This window comes from Pelecanus crispus, chromosome 4, assembly GCF_030463565.1.
Source record: "Pelecanus crispus isolate bPelCri1 chromosome 4, bPelCri1.pri, whole genome shotgun sequence".
Classification (NCBI taxonomy): domain Eukaryota; kingdom Metazoa; phylum Chordata; class Aves; order Pelecaniformes; family Pelecanidae; genus Pelecanus; species Pelecanus crispus.
In genome coordinates, this window is record NC_134646.1 from 82,888,804 (window position 1) to 82,912,430 (window position 23,627).

At 38.6% G+C, this 23,627-nt stretch overlaps 1 protein-coding gene across 3 annotated transcripts in view; it reads right to left on the reverse strand.

Annotated features, from left to right (window-relative positions):
* The window catches only part of CTNNA2 (catenin alpha 2), a 459,260-nt gene that overhangs the window by 99,366 nt on the left and 336,267 nt on the right, over positions 1-23,627 (reverse strand). For all 3 annotated transcript variants that reach the window (XM_075708706.1, XM_075708705.1, XM_075708704.1), the window contains exons 7-8: positions 20,513-20,593; positions 3,175-3,327 (exon numbers count right to left, since the gene is read on the reverse strand). In XM_075708706.1, the coding sequence (XP_075564821.1) occupies positions 3,175-3,327; positions 20,513-20,593 (234 nt within the window). The remainder of the gene's footprint in view (positions 1-3,174; positions 3,328-20,512; positions 20,594-23,627) is intronic.

The window sequence follows — 23,627 nt, forward strand, 5'->3', positions numbered from 1 at the left end:
TTTATTTTATTATTATTTTTTACCCCAAGTATCTGTATGACAATATGAGTCATTTTGGATGATTCACATCATAGTTAATCTGAGTCTTATTCTTGAGATGATCTGCCACCTTGGACTCTGGAGAGAACAAGATGACAAGAAGGCTTCTAAACATAGGTATCACAGATAAAGTGCCTCAAGTTTCATGGCATGACACCTTACCCTGGGTTTCCAACATAACCCATAGGCAAAACTGGTTGTCAGTGAATGTCTAGAAAAATGAGAATTCATCTTTGTGGTTATTATTCTGAAACAAGGCATATCATAGCAAGTCAAGTAAAAGACAAGATGTTGTGATAACAGGTGGGGAAGGGAAAAAATGAAAGCAGCTCTTAACAGCAGATTTAAGTATTCTGCAGTGTGGACTATAAAAGTTAGCTTCCATAAGCCTCATTCTTATAGCATATATTTTTGAAAACGTATTGACTGTGTAAAGAAAATTTTGCCATTTGTATTCATCCAATATCAAGAAATGCATTTTCTTTTCTCCGAATGGTAAAATGTAGCTTTTACATAAAAAAGTATTAAAACATGTTATTTTTCCTGACCTTTTAATACACTTTTATTGAGCTTGGTAAGACACCCAAGAAATTTGGAGTCTGATTTTGGAATTAATGATTAATATTATAGAATTTTCACAGTATTGGATTTGCAGTGCCAAATTCCTCTGACATAAGCAAGTGCAACTCTACATACTTCAGTGGAACTGTGTTTGCATATATTACCAAGCAATTCTGTCCCTGTGCCTGGGAAAGGATCTTACATTCCATAGTCACTTGATTATGTCTCATCTTTAAATGACATTTTACTATTTGCAAACTACTTGACCCACAAAACCATAGAAGCCCATCTGCTAAGATACCATTGTGCATCATTGAGTAAAAATGTTGAAACTATTTTAAGTGCAAAATCTAGTGTACAAGGGATGTAAATCTATTCCAAATATTTATTTTCTTGTGCCGAACCTGAAATTTGGATTCTTCATCAGAACCTGAAGCCTGGGTTTCAAAATTCCACTTGCACTAGAAATTAATTTCTTCAACATATTTTATTGCCCAAAACAGAACAAATCCTTACAAATAAGAGGCTAAGATCCATCTAAAAGAACCCATCCTTGGAAAAGAGTAAGTATGGACCCACAGGCTAGTACCAGATGTCAGAGACACACAAGAATCAATTAGCAATCTGCTTGTAATAGTCTGGAACGACCTAAATGGAACAAAATATTAGGTATTAGGGCCAAGACATCTATTGTTCCTATCACCACTGTTTTATCGGTGGGGTTCCTAAAGGTGACTACATAATGTCAAAAATCAGTAACCAAACTCCAGTTTGGTCTAAAGTACAAGTCTAACATAATGTTAGGCTTGTAAAACCAAAGCTAGTCAACTATGACGCTCTTGTTGGGTCTCTTCCAGCTGAAGTTTTTTGGTTTGTGGGTTCTTTTTTCGGGGGCGGGGGAGGCTGTTGGGGTTTTTTTTAACTATAGCCTTTAGAAGATGTTTTTCCTCCTTTTATGTCACTACCTCTTATTATCTTTTTAACAAGATCTACTTAGTTATTTTTAACTTTTTAATAATGTTATTAGACCCATAATTGCAACACTTTGTTGCAAATCTGTGGAGGAGGGGACTGCTATAATACTAACCACATATGTTCATTGCACATTATGTATAAGGCTACAACACTGACTGCCACTACAATATAACTATGAATATTGTGGAGGGGTTTTCTGGGTTTTTTTTGTTTTTTTTTTTCTCTCTTTATATATCTACTGGCTATTTCCTTTTTCATTGCCACAGCTCCGGTGGCCAGGCAGCAGTAACAAATCCACATAATTCAGAGAAGCCAGGACTGAAAGCTGCCGACAGTCCTGTGCTCCTCTTGCAGACAGCTGTAATAAAGCTTACGGTATTCAGCATTGTCCAGAATCCAGCCAGAGCTTTTACACCCCAGGACCTACCTTTAGGTGTCTGCAAGTTAAGTACTACAGCAAACACCCGACTCCCAGACCCTGAATGAGGTATGACTCCCTGGTTTGCACATGGGAAGAGTGAGATGCTCCAGAACAGCACCTTACTCCCACAGAAAATACCCCCACCCACACATATTTTATCAGGGAACCGTCTAGCTTTAGTCAATAGTAACCAAGAACCCTTACTCCTTGCTTCAGCTCAGGCACTAGAGTATTAGGACGATGCCTGTTTTAAGAGCAGAAGCCATTCAAAGGTATAGTTCAATATCTGTCAAATCAGTAGTTCCCTAATAGCATTTTCCTCTGCTAAAGAACACTTGGCATGGCCAGAGACAAAGGATGTTGCAAAGGGTCTACATAGTCTTCAAAATAATCTAGTACAGAGAAGTCAATAATGATACATAATAATATCAAGCAAATCACTGAGTTTTATTTGTCTTCAAGAAATACAAGCATTTTCCATAGTTCTTGATCTGTTCATCTCAGTTTGCCCATTAACATTATCATTATTTTATTAAAAGTCCATTCAATGAGCATCCATGTTTCAGTCATTATGTTTTATTCTCCTCATGGTAGAATAGAGCTATTGCAATATCATCCCTGAAGACTTGAAATTATCATTTGACTTTACACAGTAGATCTCTTCAGAAAGAGAAGTTACTATACATATATATATATTTGTAATACAGAACTTTCAAAAGTAAATATGGTCTTCAGGCTATGCCTTCTCCATATGTCCTTCTCCCTATTTTAGTTCAGCATGACAAGCTCTTAAGCCTAGAGCAGCCTTTGGCCAGTACCATACACTGTATTGTGAAGCACCTATTTGGCTTTTTACTTAATAGAAATTAAGATCTGTTGTACTGTTAGAAAAGCTGAAATGAAATTTACTTCTCGTTGCTCAGTATTTTTGACAAAATACTGGAAACATGATTTTTAACATGCTCAGTTTCTTTAATGAACTACTAAAGTACAACACATGCTCCTCTCTGCCAGTCATCCAGACATTTGCTGTGGAATCACAGGGATAAAGTTGACCAGCACTCCTGAAACCTGTATTACAGAAACGTTACCTCTAACATTTCAGCCAGTATATAATTTTTCTTGCCTCTCCTAAAGAGGCAAGATGGAAATCTAGCTGTGTCAATAAGGTCACTTACCTCAACTAACTTGTTGGCATGTTCACGGAAGACCTGAGCATACTCCTTCACTTCTTTCTCGTTACCACTTTTTGCAGCCTCAATGAGAACCAGTAATGGGACATTGGTCTCCAGGAATGAATCCGATATGTGATCCATTACTGCCTTCCGTAGCTGTGACAAAAGAAAGCGGACCAGTAAATAAAAGGAGAATTATCGGTATACATTCCCACTGTATTCATTGACTACTTATATTTAAACATTGATGTATTGCATCTCACAGCACTGTATGGGAGTTTGGTCTTTTTTCTTTCTTTCTTCCAAGTTATATATTTGCAGCAAGAATACAAATGTCAAACACTTAAGGGCCTAGCTCTGCAAAACCCTCCTGAGATTCATGCTGACTCATACATCTAATCCTACTGGACTGAATGGATCTATACAGGACGATGGTGATTACCCACATAATACGTTGCAAATTGATGAGAAATGAAAGCTGCACACTACTTTAAAAAACAGTCCAGCTCACTTAAAAGCCAAATATGGATTAAGGAGCTTAACTTCAAGCAACCATTAAAAATATTAGAGAAGGCTTAGAAACATTCAGGCTAATTCCTGCACTGAACAGTATTCCATGCAATAATGATTATTTCGTTTAGGACATGCCTTGTGCTTCATATTCTCTTTCAGATACCTCCAACAGGTATAAACAGAAAACCTTTCTAAGCATTTTCCAGGCAGATTAGAAAACATACTACAATTTATTCTGAATGAAAAAAACCACCCTACAAGTTACTGAAGATTAAACACCTGCTATTTCATAAAAACATCTGTTTGAAACAATATTACTGTAAGAATGATGTCACTAACTTCTTCTCTACCTTGCTAAGACCCACTAATTAGTGTCAAACTTCACTAAAATTTGAAAGACAGCCAGAAAGATGACTGAAATCTTAAGTAATTCTTCCTGGAAGCTTAATTGCTCTATAGGAGTATGGATCAGAAAGATTTTTTTAGCATGTTTTCTCCAGCTTTTTGGTTGTTAAGAATGAAAAACTGTGGACTCAGACACAAGCTGGGACCTATCCAGCCTGAGATCTGGCTAGCCATTCGTGTCCTTAAATCATGCATTTTTAGTTAGATGAAACATAAGGAAAGGTAATTTTCTCTATTTTGCAGTCCAGACAAGAAAGCTCTAGCTAGATAAGGTGTCATCAAAGCACCCAATCATACTGAAAACTGGTATATTGTTAGGCACTGTAAACACGTGATCCAAGATGCAGCTGCTGTTTGCCAGCAGCAGTTGTCAGCTCTATTTGAATAAGGAGAAAGCTACGTTTGAACATTTCCATTCAATCCCTGAGTGGTGCAGTGAAAACAAGTAAAGCCAAACAGCATATATATGTTTGCAGGAGGTATTCCTTTTCTTCCTATTACAACCAAAGCAGCCAATGTAATAAGAGCAGCATTTCTGAATTCCCCTTAAAAATTAATTCTACTCAGATCTTACCTGGAAAGTATTTTTCCACTTCCAAAATTATTGAAGTCACTCAGAATAGCTAACACAGTAACACATACAAAGGCAGGGCGGGGGAAGAGAAGGGTAATATATCAGAGACCTGCCAACAGTTAGGAAGTTGTGTGTGATCGCTACTACCTATCACATTATCACCTTGTACTTTTTTTTTTTTTCCTCTCTCAATCTGCTGATATCCACTTGCTGACTCTTATTTTATTCTTATATTGAAAGCTCTTTCAGACCATCCTTTGGGTCTGTTTGCACAGCATCTTATACAATGAGATCCTGATCTATGAGTAGTTTTCATAGGTACCATCTCAATACAAAAATAAACACTAATATTGCTCCAAATATATCAAAGCATTGCAAAAAAAAGAAAAAAATACGCTAAGATGTTAAGTGTCAAAGAAGAGCACACCATCATAGCTGCGGTGGGTTGACCCTGGCTGGATGCCAAGTGCCCACTAAAGCCGCTCTATCACTCCCCTCCTCAACTGGGCAGGGGAGAGAAAATATAACAAAAATGCTCCTGGGTCAAGATAAGGACAGGGAGAGATCACTCACCAATTACCATCACAAGCAAAACAGACTCAACTTGGAGAAAATCAATTTATTACCAATCAAAACTGAGCAGAGTAATGAGAAATAAAACCTAAATCTTAAAACACCTTCCCCCCACCCCTCCCTTCTTCCTGGGCTCAACTTCACTCCTGATTTCTCTCCCTCCTCCCCCCCGAGCAGCACAGGGGGACAGGGAATGGGGGCTGTGGTCAGTCCATCACACGCTGTCTCTGCCGCTCCTTCCTCCCCAGGGGAGGACTCCTCACACTCCTCCCCTGCTCCAGCGTGGGGTCCCTCCCACGGCAGACAGTCCTCCATGGACTTCTCCAGCGTGGGTCCTTCCCAGGGGCTGCAGCTCTTCACCAACTGCTCCAGCGTGGGTCCCTCCCACGGGTGCAGCCCCTCAGGAGCAGCCTGCTCCAGCGTGGGTCCCCCACGGGGTCCCCAGCCCTGCCACCAAACCCGCTCCAGCCTGGGCTCCTCTCCCCACGGGGCCACAGCTCCTGCCAGGAGCCTGCTCCAGCGCGGGCTTCCCGCGGGGGTCACAGCCTCCTTGGGGCACATCCCCTGCTCCGGTTGGGCTCCTCCCCGGGTGCAGGGGGATCTCTGCTCCCCGGGGGCCCCCATGGGTGCAGGGCACAGCTGCCTCGCCATGGGCTGCACCAGGGCTGCAGGGGAATCTCTGCTCTGTGCCTGGAGCACCTCCTGCCCTCCTCTGCACTGCCCTTGGGGGCTGCAGGGCTGTTCCTCTCACATATTCTCGCTCCACGCTCCAGCTGCAATTTGTGCCACGTTGGTTTTTTTCCCCCCTTATCTTAACTATGTTATCCCAGAGGTGCTACCACCGTCGCTGATGGGCTCGCCCTTGGCCAGTGGTGGGTCCCTCTTGGAGCAGCTGCCATTGCCTCTATGGAACACAGGGGAAGCTTCTAGCAGCTTCTCACAGAAGCCACTCCTGTAGCCCCCTCACTACCAAACTCTTGCCACCCAAACCCAATACAATAGAACTCTGTGTTATATGGCTGCCAGATTTCCAATCGCTATGTATATCTATGCTTCCCTATAAATGAAGGGTTTTGTCTACAGCCAGCATCAAGGGAGAGATACTGCCAGAGAGGGTTCATCTCACGTTTGCTTAATCACCCTCTGCAGATGCCCATCTCTCAACACTTGCTGGGAAACTCTGCTCCCAAGTTAGATGCCTCACTTCAGTACCTACGTTTAGACTTTTTGAAGCCCATTGGACCGAAATATGCCAAATGGTGGCGTTTCCAAAGGAAGACAGAAAGATTTTAAAAATGCCATGTGGTTTCCAACTAATTCTCAGGGAAAATTCTTAAAAAAAAATTAATGCTGCAATCAATAAAACCTACCATCCACTGCCCTGAAAAAACAACTTTAAATATTAAATGAACACTGACATTTTTCTGTTTATGTTGTTCCATAAGGAGGTATCTGTTTCAAAGTGTTGTGTTTAATGAACAAGTAATTCAATTTTTAATCAAGGTTAATGTGGTATTATAGATCCGATTATAACAATATGCCCCATGGAACTGTAAGAAATGTCTCAGGATGTTTAAGTACGCAGCTTATTTTCATCGGTATTAAATACCTTCAGTCTACAACCACATACTAGAAATTCGTAAAAAGGACAGTAAGAGCATCAGCTAACCACCAATTTGGGGCTTACTGTTGTAAGTATACATTAGCATTATATCTGAATAAAAATGAATGAATAAAATGGGTATCTTGTTTCTAATGGTAACTGTATGTTGCCTTCTGCAGTTCAGAGTTGCAGCAGCCAAAAAACCAACCCTGAATTCTGACTGTCACAGTTTTGATAAATATAAAATTAACATATTCTATTTTCTTATGCTGTGTTGATCGTAGATGTCAGCAGCATATTTCTGACCCCTCATGTAAACACGCACTGTAATTTCTTTAGAAATTGCTTATCTGAGTTTTAAGATGCCCTTGCATTGAAGTTGAAAGGTATAGTTAACGGTTTTTATATACGCAGGAGACGACAAGTTTTGTTATCCATCACCACCAGCTATAACGAATGACTTGACACAATCATTTGTTAAATGTGACAGGAGTATGAACATAAGACATTCATCCAGTAGCTGAAATGGATACATGACAAGGTAATATTAATTGCACAAGACAAGACATTTAAAAGTATTAGCTCAGCATTACCAGCCTATTTGATCCAATTAGGGCTATTCATCAAGGTAAATAACTACTGGAAAACTAATCTTGTGTGTTCCTCTGCACACTGCAACGAAGTCCAGCCAAAGTGATGGCTTATGCATCCAGAGATTTTACTGTGTCATACAACCAACATCAGTTCAGAAGGGAATGGGAGAAGCCTGTGACTTGAATTTAAATGGTCATAAAACATGCGGTAAACACATGTCAAGTTTTAATCTAAAACCAGCATGAGATCTTGCGCTTGTATTTCCCTTAACAAATGTCTTTGCAATGCCTTAATTTACCCTGCATTCTGATGTAAATATTATGACACAAACTATTACTGATAAGACAGTGTTTTAGCGTTTTTTTCACCACTGAATTTTTAAGTTAGAGGTGACTTCAAAGGGGGAGTAGTTTCCACTACACGAAACTCCATTTGTCAGAGGAGAAAGCACATGAAATAAAGGTTGTGCTTAATTCATTTTGTCATGGAGAAAACTTTATTAATTAACATATAGCTAAAAATAATGTTTGCCAGACCAGCACAAAGATATAAAAGGAAAACATCAAGACCTGCAAATATTTTTGAAGTATGAATGGTGTACCACAAGGCAGATTTTATGTCTTTCCAGTTCACTCAATTTAGTCAGTTTATGGTGCAGAGTCAGTTGCTGGTTTTGATAGCATCTTGTTCTACTGTTCTAAGCACTATTTAGGGCTGTTTTATCATTGTCAGTTCACAGCTATAATTGAGCTCAGAGAGGTTAAACTGCCCACTGGAATGATGTTTTCCATGGCTATATAACAATTTTAGAACCAAAATGTCTCAGTGCTACTTACAGTCTAGTAGAGAATTAAATGTCTAATGCTGACACTGGAAGGTAAAGTCACAGCAGGAGATTAATGACTCTAACAGATTGTTAAACTTTATAAAGACTGGCAGTATAAAGCTATCTGTAACAAAAGTTTACCAAGGAGCACCCTATTCACCATTTTCTATTTAACATGCATTACAAGCTGAACCCAACTCCAGTTTGCAGCTGCAGAGCACTCCCAAATAGGTATTAATTTAATCGAAAGAGATGAAAATAAAGCCTTCTCCACTGCAGTTAAAGTGTGTCTCCTCCAATATATTGGGAAATTGAGTTCTGGAGAATAAGACAGTGACTGTTAGAAGCTACTGCAGTAGAGTGCTAAAGAGAAAGTCTCAGTCAATTCTGCACACTATAACCCATGAAGATGTGACCAAAAAATTTTAGACTGGGGGATGCAAATACTAATGCTGTTAATTACGTCTTGTTAAATTAAACAGCAAAAAGATTAACATTTAAAGCATGTATCACACTTGGACACCCAAACTACAGATTTCTGGAATATACTACAGAAAAATATTTCAGATTTGAGCCTAAGATAAAAACTCAGGCAGAAATGCTGTCACAAAGACTGATCATAGTTCTTCATATATTTTTCTGTGTGTGAGCTTTCTTCTCTCTCAAAAGAAACTTCCCCAGTCAGGGAGAGACTGGGGATGAACTTACTAATGGAAAGCAACTTGAAGTGACAAGTTTTGACCAGAAATTTGAAAGAGAATAAGACACACAAATGAAAAGTTCCTCCTAGTCGCAGGTCACTACAAAGGATTCCTCAAAATTGTATATGGCCAGAAGCACAGAAGAACTTAGTTACCAAGTACTTAGGTACTTAATCCTCATTCAATTATTTTTCTTTTTTTTTTTTTTTTTTTTTGGGGGGGGGGTGGGGGGGGAGACGGTTTATCAATTTTTTGTGACTTAGAAATTTTATACTGCCTTTTCAAAAAATATTTTTTGGCAAGAGCAAGCCTCAGGCTTGCTAACAACATTCAGGCAGTTACACAAAAGCAGAGAAAAATGTATAAGCTTGGGGGACAGATGTCCACATACCACCCCCCCCCCCCCCCCCCCCCCCCAAAATATGAGTATTATCAGGGCAAGAACTCTGTCTTGTTTCATGTCTGTATAGAAAAATAAAATCCTAATGCCAATTGGAGTGCTTGGAAAGTACCAAATATTTATTATTCCTAACAATAAAGAACAATACAGGGCTTTAAAAAGGTAGAGGAGAGTACAGAGATTACCATCAAAAAATGCTGGAAAAACAGAAAGACAAAAATACAGGCAGGGCACTGAACAGTCAGTGAAGTAAAAATAATCCAGAAGTAAAAGACAGTGATTAACTTTCACATTCTATATGACCTGGGAGGGCAGAGCTGTGACAAGGAGAATAGGGAAGGATGAAGTTGCAGAACAGGACATTACACATAGGAACAAAGAAGAAGGGAAAGATTGCAGGGGGTTACCCCAGCAAAGAAGAAAAGGGATAAGACTTTGAAAAATATCCTTGTGAAAACTGAGGACTGTAAAGTGTCAAAAATGTCACCAAGACTGCAAGCCTAGAGGGTCTGATGCAAAAGAAGAGAGAGGTGTGTACAAAGAAGAGGGTAATGAAGAAGAAAAATCATGGATTAAACATCCACAGATTTAATAGAGAACCACAACACATTGTGTACCTTCATGTATTGTCTCAGGCTCTGTAGAAATGATATTTAAATCAAGTAGAGTGGCTTTGGAGCTTTTTTTTTAATATAAATATAGTAAATAAAAAAAATAATTTGGGACAAAACTGTTTTGAGGAGGTTAAATAGCTTTTGGTCACAAATGGGAAGGAAGTTGTCTATGAAAACCCTTCATGAAGTTATCCTCACTACAATAAGCATGCATAGTAACTTTACTTCAAAGCAGTTAGATCCAATAAGCTTTAAAGGGTTAACAGAGTAAATGCTACACCTGTCACACTTGCATTTCCACCTCCCCCAGCTGCATGAGCAGGCTGGCAGACTAAATATGATCATCAGCTTCTCTAAGACCTAGAGATTTAGCCCCAGTGAAAGCTGATGACAGCGGTCTTTGGTAGACCTATCGGAGTTCCACGCAATGGCTGAAACAAGATTAAAAATTCGTTGTGTTCTGCAAAAATGGGTTTCTCGTCATCCTTTCCAAGGGTCACTCAAAGTCACAAAATGATCCTGCCCCATGGACAGAGATGATTGATATCTGATACTGTCAATTACCATCCATACCTTTCAAAAAAGCCCTTACTGCAGTGAGATCGCAGCCTGGGTTTTTTTCTTGGGTTTGTTTTGTTTTGCTGGGGTTTTTGTTGTTTTTATTCTTGTTTTGTTTTTTCCTCTCCTTGGCAGTAATTTCTATGAAGCAAATACTAAAAAAACCTCTTTTTATATTTCTGGTTTCTTAATAACAAGTAACAGTAAAGGCATTTTATAATACTTTAGAGATAGTGTTACCGAACAAAATTAATGTCAATTAAGAAACAAATGCAATTTTGAAATCCCATTTGGAAATTGAATTCTATATACTTTGCCATTGGACATAAATCCATTAGGAGGACAGACTTACAGAAGCCTTTGGAAAAGAACTATGTTTTCCTCTACATTTATAGTGCTCCCTACTCTGTGCTTCTGCATTATTCATAATGAACATCAAAATTTGAAGCTGTCTTCATGAAACCAAGCTTCTATAAAACTTTCTTTACCTGATGTGACTATAGGTCATTCTCTGGTTGATACTATAGAACAGTGAGAGCTTCTTTATGTAAAATTATCATCAATAGAAATTCCTTGGAATAGGTTTTGGGGTTTTTTGTTGTTGTTGTTTATTTGTTTGGGTTTTTTTGAGCAGCTATATTACACACTTCTGTTGAACTTCTCCCACATTTACAGTGTCTCTCATTAAGGAGAGTTTTAAAAACTCCATATTTGTTTCTCCGCAGTGACTACAGAGCTAGGCATCTTGTAAAGTTCCTGGAGTAAGTACAAAGATTTGTTGAAATATGTGAGCTTTTATGAAGACTCATGATTTGAGGCATAATAGACAAACTATGTGCAGTAATCTACTCTAACGCAACATAGCTGTCACCGAGTTTTGCCTCACAATTCCTTACAAGACACTTTGAAAGGCAAACCCTCTGTGCTCACAACTTCATTCAGTTAAAAAAACAAACCAAAAAAACCCAAACTAAAAACCCAAGTCTGTTTCGAAAAGCAAAAGCAGCTATAGCTACTATACTCTTTGTATTGTGCCAGACAAAAAAATAACCCACCACTACTATTATGTTGCAGATCAAACTTTTCTTCATTTGATGAAAATGTTACACACTGTAACCTTACACAAAACTACCTGATATGGGTATTGTTTCCTGAAATATGGCACCATATGTGCATCAGTAAACATTATGTGTAGAGTAAATTAAACCAAGCCTTATAATTAGGCAGCAAGGAAATTACTGCAGACCTGAAGAGTAAATCAGCAGTATTAAAACACTCTCCATTTCCTCTGAAACACTTCAGAGCACCATAAAAACCTCAATGTCACAGCGATAAACATCTAGAAGAAATGTATTTTGAGGGAGACAAAGACACGTGCATTCAAATAAGTTCAAGTCAAAATCACGATTAAGCGCAATTTAAATAACGGTTCATTGCCTCTAACTCTTTAGATCATATTTTTAGCCATTGTTCTAGAAGTCCTTCCCTAAAGTAAATACGCCAGTTAGTCTGTCAAACAGGAGCAGACAAAAAGCAGATGCAGCATTGAACAGCATGCCAGGGGCATAGAGTCCAAGCTGGTGAAATTCAGAGTACTCCTACTTCTGTTGCTTTAAGGAGTGGCTATAAATTCAGTGGCAGCTGAAAGAGCAGAAGTTCTTATCAAGTTGAGCATGACTATCTCTGCTTTATAACCCAGTATCACACAAGAGTCCTGTCTAATACCTTTGTACAAGCTGCTAGAGAGAGCCAGTAAAGAAGTACTGATGTACACACAATGCAGCGCACCCATATTAAATGAATATAATAAGTAAACATGTAGTGCTCACACAGAAATAAATCTGTATTAGCATTTGATAGACTGCTTTCAGAAAGCCAGCTTCCAAGAGCACTAGAGCCACTGCAGGTGAAAACAGAACCTATTAAGCAACAAGGAAAAGGTGATGAGTTTCTAATGAGCAAGGGCTGATGCCACAAGTGGCCTTAGGTTCAAAGACATTTAGATTGACTTACAGCTGGCTCCCTTTAAAAAATGCCATCATGTTGTCAAGAAGCATTTTCATGCAACAGAATGAAGCGATATCACCAATCACTCTGCAGTTTCCCTTGGGAACAACCAATACTTCGTCTTTGGCAATACAGCACAACCTTAGCAAGACTCCTGTGCGCCATCTATTTAAGTATGACCTTGCTTCAACTTTGCCTTTACAAAATAAATCTTTAGTAAATATTCACACAAAACTAAATTTTGAAGTTGCAACCTTCTTGGATATTCTGCTACTACTTAACACTTGCATGAAGTTTTGCATCTTCAAAATGCTGCATCAACTCTCTTTACAAATTCTGACAGTGTTATGTGAGCTAGGTAAGGTCCATGACCCTCTCTTCTGTGTTTTTAGCCCTCCTTAAATTATACAGATCTTGAATTAAATAAAGCCACCTTCAGGATTTATAACCTTAACCAGTACCCTCTTGTCTGCAACAAAGGCTGTACGAGAACCAACTTTTATGGTAATGAGAGGCAAAGCTTCCTTCCCCAGCCCTCCTAGAAATGCACCTGTTGCTGCAGTGCTGACTGGCTCTACAGCTTGAAAGTAAAAGCACTATTACACAAACCTACCTTTAGCCTCCTATCTTTTGGATGCCTAAATTAGGAAGCAGTTTGCTCATGACTCCCTATAGACAAAGAAAGATGAGCTTTCTGCAAAAATACATCCTTGAAACCCCAAACCACCCTCTGCAAGTGAACTCTCTAGTGACTGTACAGGAGATTGAAGGAAAACCAGCTTCCTTATATTATCAATCAATTTCCATACTTGACATCAGCTGGTGCAAATTCTCAGGGTTCTCTTTTTTTTCTTCCCCCCCCCCCCCGCCTACTCAGTATGAGTTTTTATTTCTTTGAGTGTGCTGCTCAGCTTCTTAAAGGAGCTAAAAGGAATTGGTCATCTAATATCTAGTAAGCTGCATTAGAATTGCGTTCAGTGTTCTCTTCTGAAGATCTTAGTTTTGTTTTGCTTTCTGAGCACTTATACTTCCCTTGGGCTTATATCTTAATATACAGATGCTGTGTACCTCTTAAAGCTGGTATAACACAGAATACCTAAGTTGAGGCAACTTCACCTTCAGAAGCAACTTTACTTTTCTGTGATTCAGATTATTCTTCTAAAACTGGACAGTAACTCTTGCTTGTCTTCATAGAGCATTTTAGAAGGGAGAGAGGATAAACAAAAAAATTAAGTCAGTAAATCATGATTCAGGGCAGCAAGATTTAATTTCTAGGTGCTGTTGGGTCTCCCTACAGCATTTGACAAGTCATTTGGTCTGTATATGAGACAGTAGCTTGGCTGCAAAATGATGATGATAAAATTTCCTTTAATGGAGGGGGTCCTGTGTTTTCTTCAAAGCGTTTGCATACTGTAAGGAAGCAAGCTATGCACATAGTTGAAGAGAGAGAGATTTAAGTATACAGACCAAAAACATTATGTAAGTGTCTATCCGTAATATAATTTGCATTGTATGGGTTAGATGCGATAAAATCTGTTCCAATGGAATGCATTTTTTCAGTTTTAGGTGTCCCTTTAGTCTAATTGCATGAGCTAATATTCATGTTTTTTATTCTAAGAGTCTCTCTAGAGTCTATGTCGATTTTTGGCAGGTTTCAAAGTGCTAAACAATTTTTTTTTTACCGCAAATAGCATTCATAAACAGTAGCGATACAACTTAATCTAAGTGGAAGCAAGTGACATAAAGAGCAAATGGAGATACGCTGCCTCTCAAGAGCTAGAAAAAAAAGATGAGACAAACAAGCCAAAGAACATTATGAAGCCTGTTATCTAATTCAAACTGTTGTAACCCATATTAAAGAAAGTACACTGAATTGCGAGTACTTTCAGAGACCTATGAAGTAGGTAAAAACTGAGTATGATCAAGAAGTTCTCCCCAAGATCTTTGTTTTACCAAATTTGCATTAATAAATTACAGGAGTTATTTGTCTCATGGACCTTTAACCTTTGAAAAGTTTGACTTGTCGCCTAATACAGCTACCAAAACAGTACTATCAAGCACTAAAAGAGTATAATAATTGTAGCTGTGCAATTGAAGGGAGGTATGTTAGAGAATATGGCTGATAACAGACTAATAAATACCATGCCTGTAGTTCACCAAGTATCTTACAAAGGTATTTGCAAGAACACAGCTTAGCACAAGGATAATGTAAAAGAGCAATCAAAAATAGATGAGGGTCATGCGAAAGCATGTATTAACCGCATGATACATAAAGAATTGATTAGAGGTATAGAAAGGGCAAACATGACTTGGATATATATATTTTTAATCTAGGCTGCTGCAAAGTATATGACTCAGCAGGTCTGAGTGTGTGGCTGATAGAAAGACACCATAGGCCAGCCATTATTAATATTAGTTTATGCCTAAACGGCTAAACCTGATCCTGAGTACCTAAAAGTGTGTCACCATTCCTAGGCTGCTAGTAGTGGCTACTAGGAAAAAAGGAGACACAGAAGAAGCAATCAATATTCTAACTGCCATCAATATTCATAAGAGAGAGGGATACAACTCATCCGATCCAATGCAGGAATCATGGAGGTGCCCATCTTTCACCTTTCAGCCTACAAAGTAGCTGAGATTAAATAAGCAACTTTTAAATGACAAACCACAGCCACACGTGAAACCCTTTCTTGGAAAATCATATGGGAAAATAAGCTACACATCACTGTAGAAATCATATTGAAGGGTTTATTTATGGATAATAACATGCTATAGTTATACAATACCAATATTACTAGCAAAGTAGCACAGGGGGTCCCAGAATTAAATACCTTTGAAAATTTGGAGTGTTGTTGCAGATAACAGAGTAAAACAGAGCAGGACCATAGTCTTGACCATAAAGGCTTTTGTTTCTAGATTAGTTTTCTGAGGAAATGAGGGTTATTACAGTAACTTTGTCAATTTTTTCAAATACATTTTAATCTCTTGGCCAGTTTTAAAACCATCTGACAGACAGAAAAGGTCTTGAGGATGCTAAATAGCTGAAGTTTGATGAAAAATTGTCCTGGTAGGAGAACAGTGACCTGAATTAGAGTCCTATAGAGGGCAATTTGTAATGTGAGGTCAGTAGCTGGCTGGCCAGAGTACCAACTTAGGTATCAGCTGTCCGGCCACCATGTGTGTACCAGCTGGCCAGTTTGGAGAGGAGGTGCCAAAACCAGCCTCACATCTTCCTGCATTTCACCGATGAGCCTGGAGTAACAAGTGAGCTACAGCAGAAGAGGTAGTAGTAGAGAGGATAAGGATGGATGTGAGAAAACGAGAAGTAATATGAAAATCAGAGACCATGAGAGCAAGCACAGGTATTTTGAGTCCAGAAATGATGACAGCTTTCCATGTTCAAAATCACCATCCTAGCTACTAACTGTATGTAGTTACTAATAGGATGTTGATGTCATGTTCCTTTTTGTGGTACCTGCCCAACAGGTTGAACTGGATGACACCCAACAACACATAGTCTAATGTCACTAAACAATAATCAGATGACAAAAAATACCTTTTGATACTGCACACATAGACATGGATATCTAACAAGAGCATAAACCTGAAAGGAGGGTGTAGTGAGGTGGGTGTTGGTCTCTTCTCCCAAGTAGTTAGCGATAGGACAAGAGGAAATGGGCTCAAGCTGCGCCAGGGGAGGTTTAGGTTGGAAATTAGGAAAAATTTCTTTACGGAAAGGGTGGTCAAGCATTGGAAGAGGCTGCCCAGAGAGGTGGTGGAGTCCCCATCCCTGGAAGTGTTCAAAAAACGGGCAGATGTGGCACTTGGGGACATGGTTTAGTCTAGTCTACCCTCAATTGGTTTAGTGTGGACTTGGTAATGTTAGGTTAATGGTTGGACTGGATGATCTTAAAGGTCTTTTCCAACCTAAACGATTCTATGATTCTATGATTCTATGATTCTTCTAGACATCCACTCCATTAAAACAAAAGCCCAGGACATCAGTCTAAACATTCAAAGTATTTACCGAAATGCAACTGGTAATGTAGTTATTTCTGGACTTTCCACTTCACATTTCCTATTAATATATTTTATAATAAAGTTTTGTTGCCTAAAACTGCAAGGAGAACCAGAAATCCTACTTTAAGAAAATACAGTACTTTTTAATTTTTGCTTTATTCTACTTTGGAATGAAACCTGGAAATTTCAAAATGATCAAACCAACATAAAATAATGGAAAACATTATTGACGATTCTAAAAATATATTTTTAATTTTCAGTATTTATTTAGATGTATATAATTATATTTGCAATGCAATGTTAAAATAAACTACTAACTTTAAGAATGAATATTTGAAACTACTGAAAAAAACCCAAATGTGACTTTTCAACACTGTCAGGCTTTTTGGTTTTTTAATTTTCAAAATTAAATTTCTGGATAATTTCTGATGGTTTTCATTTTTAAAGAAAGTGAAAATTTTCTGTCGAGTATTTATTCCATAAGGTATTTCTAACTAGCTTTCGTAATGACATAAACCTAAGTCTGCAGGAGGTGGATGAATTGTCCTTAATAGCTATATGAGAGCAGCATTTCCAGTATAAACTGAGAATCGCTGGTAAAAAATCTTCCTATTTCTTTACAGTTCCTCCCACTTGGAGGCATACGAAGTACTAGTCTGGCTTGAATGGACAAAAATGAAGAAGTATTTTATTTCAATCTACTGTACAGGATACCGCAGACAGGCTGCTCTGTTAAAATTAATAACAGTACAGATATCTGCTCTTTAAGAGAAAACTAATGGGTTTGGTTATCATACCTTGTGGGGAAACTGACTGCCTAATAGAGACTGAACAAGCTCAACTGATCAACTGGAACAGGACACAAGGCAAAGCGATGACGGCAGCGGGGCAGGAGGCAGCGGCACTAACAGGTGGGACACCGGTGGTGGTGACAGCGGAACAGCTGGTGCCCCGCACACACAGCTCCGAATGATCTATAGACCGTGTTGGTCCTCGCTAGGCATCCCGTTCATGCGTTAGCCAAATTCTTTGGTGTGTCCTTCCTGCTCATCTTTGTTTCAATGTCACTGCAGAGCTGCAATGCTTGAAATACTTTGTGTGCGTGCTGCTTTATGATTAGCTGTAGTTTTTAAACTATAGAGTTGGCATTTTTGTTTTTCCCCCCCTACGGAGGTAAAACAAACAAACAAAATAACTGGCATCAACAAGCACCCTGCTGCTGGTCTAGCTTGCTGTACCACACAGTGAAAGATGCTTTTGTTTAGCTTTTAGGGTTTGGTTCGGGTTGGGTTTTTTTATGACAGACTTGTGTACTGCGGGGGGAAAAGACCCCAAATCCCTCCAATTGGCACAACTTGTTATCACACACAGAACTCTGTGCTTTTTCCAAATTGTTCAAAATAAAGTAAGAAATGGCAGCAGTAAGCTATGGGCTGGTGAGACTTGTCTGCTTCCAAGAACTTGTTCAGTCTGACTTAGGTTGATGCTCTTACTGGCAGTTTATATTAAGACATATAATTAGATCTCCATAATAGTTTTCCAATGCCCAGGATAGTTTAAAAGATGAGTATAAAAGATGTAATTCCATCAGAATAGGAAATATTGATGTGACTGTAAATTGCGAGATGGAATTTTAGCACCGTGTATCCCAACCACAATCATTTCACATGTCTGCGTGTTCGGTAGATAATCAAATAAAATCTCAGAAATAAAGAGCTAAGGAACCTGGGGAGAGAAAGAAAAATCCGTCTTAGATGGTTGACTACTGAAGCCTTGCAAGGCAGCCTGGCTACCAAATGAAATACATATACCTTCTTCATTACCAAAATATATTTTTTAGATTGTCCAGTTTTATGGCGATAATATTAAGCTTCATAAATCTGACAAGCAAGGCTGTTTTAAAGGGTTTTTTTAAAAACAAAAGGCATTGTGGTGGTCAAAGTCAGTTGTCCCTCCCATGATTTAGCCCAAAATAGAAAGATTGAAATAGCATAACACTGCAATCTCAACTGTGGTTCATTTCTTCTTAATCTTCAAGCCCCTCTCCCCAGCCATTAAACTAAGCTCTCAGTGACATCCTCACATTCTGAAATTTAGCAGGGGGTGTATAGGCAGGTCTGGGTAGACACGCACATGGGTACTGTTGATTATGCATGTGAAGAAAGAGAACATTGATTATGATTCTACAGGATTAATGATTTATAGTCAGAATGCACCTTGTTGAAAGCAGAGACTCCATCTTTCTCTATGCTTGTGCAAAACCTAGCACAATCACGAGCTAATCTTGATTAGTTTACTAGCATGCCACAATTTAATAAACATTATACCTACGTGATTAACTTTTATAAATATCAGAAACTATATTGAAAGCTTTAACTTCAAGCAGGAAAATATTATCTATGTGCTTCACTTTATCCACATACAGAGTTCCAACCCTTCTGAGATTGAATTCAACACCTATGGGGCTGAATATACACGAGAAGCAGACAGTTTATTAAGAAAGGTGCCATTTTGATATCACGTTTCAGAGTAAATTTGGCTTTAGAGATGAGTAATTCAGGCAACTGCTGAGAGCCTCACACAGAACAGCAACTCATGTGTTAGTCTGCTACTTCCTTCAAGCAATAAGAACAGAGGTGGGAGGCAACACATGGTACAAGCTCCACTGCAGAACCTAGGTTCCCACAAATTTGGAGGTCAGAACAGCAGAGATCTTTCTTCTGTCATTAGCTGAGCAACAGATGTGACGCTAGGCTTTGTACAGGAGAGTCAGTGATTCATATTGTCTGTAAGTCCATTGCAATATTTTTATTATTTGGAGAAATAAGCTCTGAGAATATGATCCTCAAACACGTTTGCTGAGAGTTAAGAGATTAAATGAGCTGAGTTTTAGCAGTGCAGAGCACTGATTTCAAAATGCCTATAGGGGCCACTCTTTCTGAAACTATCATGTTGCAAATAGCTTTCTGAAAATACATTTAAGTCCTTGGTCTCGCCAATTTGTGGATTTTGGATCATTTTCACAGAGGTGACCTTTGATTGGCCAGGTAGAATTTTTTTTTAATTATTTTTACAGAAAATGCAGAATTGGGATCATCTCAAAAGGAGAAAAAGGAGGCAAATTCACATTTAAAAATGTAAAGAGAAACCTATAGAGGGTTTCTCCCTTTTGTTTTCCAATCTCCCTTCTATTCTTTTCCATCTCAAGCTTTTTGAATGAATTTTTCATTCTTATTACCAAACACAATGATAAACATCATATAAGAATGTCAACATTTATGGTCTAAACTATGCTTTACAATTATTCATAGAATCATAGACTCCTAGAATCATAGAATGGTTTGGGCTGGAAGGGACCTTTAAAGATCATCCAGTCCAACCACCCCTGCAGTGAGCAGGGACATCTTCAACTCGAGCAGGTTGCTCAGAGCCCCGTCCAACCTGACCTGGAATGTTTCCAGGGATGGGGCACCTACCACCTCTCTGGGCAACCTGTTATTTATTAGCCTTCTCCATATCTTCATAGGATCTTAATTTAATACAGTACCTTAGAAGTTTTCTTTGCAAATATTCTGCTCTTACGAAGTTTTTCATATTCTGCTCATCGTTCCTGTTATTTCAATTAGAGCATTCAAATAAATACAAATAATCACATATGCCAGTGTTTTTATAACTGGGGTTGCTGAGCTGCAAAGGCAGTGAAGGTCTGGCCAATCTGCCTACCCTCCCACATATTAAGACCATTGGGGTTTACACTTGGAATATGTTTCAGTCTCCCTTTTTTTTTGGCTCGGGCAATACTACTCCTTTTCTTAATGTCGTGCATCATGTAGTGTCATACCTAAATAAGGACACGAATTCTTTATAACTCTACAGGTGGCAAAACCAGTCTGAAATTGAAAAGCAATGACTTCCTTGGAAAATGAAGCAGCACTACAAAAAGCATAGATTACCTGTCTTCGAAGGTCTCGTGTTTTCTTGGTCATCTTGTCAATAGCAATGTTGAGTGGGTCACCCTTCTCCTTCCTTCCAGTCTGTTAAAAATGAAATTTTGGAGTTAGAGAAAAATACTTCAGAAAATATACACTTTTTTTTAAAAATAGGACAGATTTATCAAAGGAAATCTTTGTATCTCTTTTTGTTTGCTTCCATCAAGTTGCTATTTCCAATATAATGTTTTTAACATGTTTACGTGCGGGGGGCATAGCAGATTATTTTAAAACAATCCTAAAATGATACGAAGAAAGATTAAGGTGACTCACTGGAGAGTTCAGAACTTTTTCACCAACAAAATATGTGCATATATTACAGACTATACTCCAAAAATCTGGCAAGACCTTTCACTATAAAACAAATATTAAGAGTTTCTAATCTCCATCCTGCCAGGCACTGGGAATGTTAAACAAGATAATAAGCAGCAACACAGCTTGAGGACAGAAGGAAAATGGTCCCTACACCTGTAACAGGAATCATATTGGCAGACATTAGGTGCGGTATAAAGAAGTATTCCACTTAAAACACTTTCCTGCAGGAAGTCCCAAAGCAAAAATCCTCACGAAGATTAAAAAAGTGGGAAAAAAAGCTTTCTGTGGCTCATAACCAATGAAAAAAAAAATTTTTTAGGTTCAATGGTACAAAAAGCATTAAGTGACTTTGTCAGCTGTATTACCTTTCTCTTAAGAGAAAACTGCTTCTCTAAAGATTTGTCACATCTCTTATCACATTGAACTCTGTTTGATAGCTTTTCATCAAGAATCAAAATGATCTTCCATTCTTTCTAGCAGTACTCGTTCCTTCCCAATGCTGTTTTCAAATACTCCTATTTAGAATTGTTCCTTGCATATGATTAAGAGCGATTTTCTATTTCCAGCTGAGCCTAATAGCATACGTTTCTGGGAACTGTTGAGAAGTCACTTTTGGGGTGGCATGGGGATTAAACATAGCCTTTCAATAACGATCTCTCAAATGTACAGCACTGTTATCAGCTCTACATGGCGACATTGGCAAGTGGCCTGTGTTCCAGTCTTCTGCTTTAAGCATTCACTCGAGGGAACGCCTGCTTTCTATTATTGTCTGTAATTCTAATTATGATACGCGGCCAATGCATTTATGATCATTTAGATATCTGTAAAACCCATCCCCTTTTTTTATTTAGAAACTCAAACACAAAAATATCAAGTGCCACCAGAATTTAATATAAAACATAAATTTACCTCTTAGGTTTTAAAAAGAATCCATTACAAATTCCAGAGTTAATCATACAAATTGACACCAGAAAATAGAAAGTGTTTGCTATGATACAAGAGGAGGCATCTGTGTAACCCGCTGATATTTTTATCTCACTTTTCTTGTGTTCATCCTTTGACTGAGTTCTTCTGGTCCCCAGCTGAAGAACTACGGCTATTTAGCCTAAGCAATTTCAGCACATGCTTTTAGTTTTAGATGCCCTGAATTCAGTCCCTGCTATTTTGTCCAAGACAGCAGCTGTCATATGTGCACATAATCTATAGGTTTTCAAGCTGAAATTCCACAATAAAAACAAGGCAGACCTGGGCAGATAAGTTTGGCACAGGAAGCCTCTTCTAACATTGCCTTTCTGTTGCAATGGTACAACGGGGACTGCCAGATGAGCTAGTCTCAGGCAGGTTCCTAGTCTCTTAGACTACAAAGCTATATTCTAAGAAAATTTTCAATTACTCTGGCTGTGTGCTGTGTACTAGCTGAACCAAGTATCCTTGGTGACATTAGCGTTCTGGGATGCTTTATTTTCCCAGTCAAATAATTCAATTTCTGTAATATTGTTTAAATTCTTCTCTTCCTTCTCATTGTTTAAGCTTTAATGCATTGGCTTAGAAAGATACAGAACCACACAAAATGTTTTAAGACATTTTTTTATGAGGCAAAGATAACCTTTTTTCTTTCTTCCCGTAAAATCAGGGAATAATTTGCTTAACCGTGCATATTGTAGTGAATGTTAACACAATGTGAATAATCAAAAAGCAGACACCATGACACTTAAGGCTATACCGGGATGGTATTTTACAGCTCTCCAACAAAACTAGTTAACAATTCTTCACTGATCTCGTGCAGGGCAGAAGTATTTTGTGTTCACCACTGACATGCAAGGTCAAGCACTTAATGCTTGGCACCCATTTAGGAGGTCAGAAAATTGTCCTGAATAGGAACTTTGGACTTCTTCCAGGGTAGTCAGCTACAAGATACAATGACACTGAGTAAATTAGGCATCTGATAAACGGCACTGCTTAGGAGCAAAGGCTCCTGACATTCCCTAAATGGTCATTGGAAAAGGTAGAAAGTCTGAGATTGACCTAAAAGTTTGTAATTTGGGTTCTTAACCTAGGTGTTTTGTATTGCTCATAGGAGGAAACTATCACTGAGAGTAGGCCCATGGTTGCCTACATCTAACACCTCTCCTAAGCCTCTCTTTGAATTTATCCTGTAACTTTTTTAGTCTAGTTTTAAATTACATAAACAGTGGCCCTTAAGGTACATCCTATTGTGAAACACAAGACAACTGGGAACCCTTCTGTGACCCTTAGGCCACACAACACAAAGTGTCAATACCCATTTGGCCAGCGCCTTATTCTTCCAAAGTAGAGAAAAGCCTGTTCTATATTGCTTACTGAAAAACTCCCTGCTCTGTGCAATTGCCCAAATCATGCCCACATGCTGTCTGAGATGCTAAATGGCATGAAGCAGTCTGTGCTGGAAAACAGGCTACCAGACCAAGTGGACAGGGATCCAGTTGAGCTCTCTCAATGGCAATACTTCGTTAAGACATGTGAATACTGATGAAGTCATAGAGATCCTTCTTATGTTCTGCACAGTTTTTACTTATCCGGGAATCTTAAGTGTCCTCCACCTGTTATAAAATGGCTACTGCCTTTTAATCTAGATACAAACCCCTTTCTTCACTGTATGATTTCAAAGAAGGATAAATTTGTTTAGTAAATCACATTATTGAAAAATAAATAGCATGGCATGTGATGTTACATAGCTTCAGGCAGGTCTGTCAAACACCATCTGCTCTGTGCTGAAAATATAAGT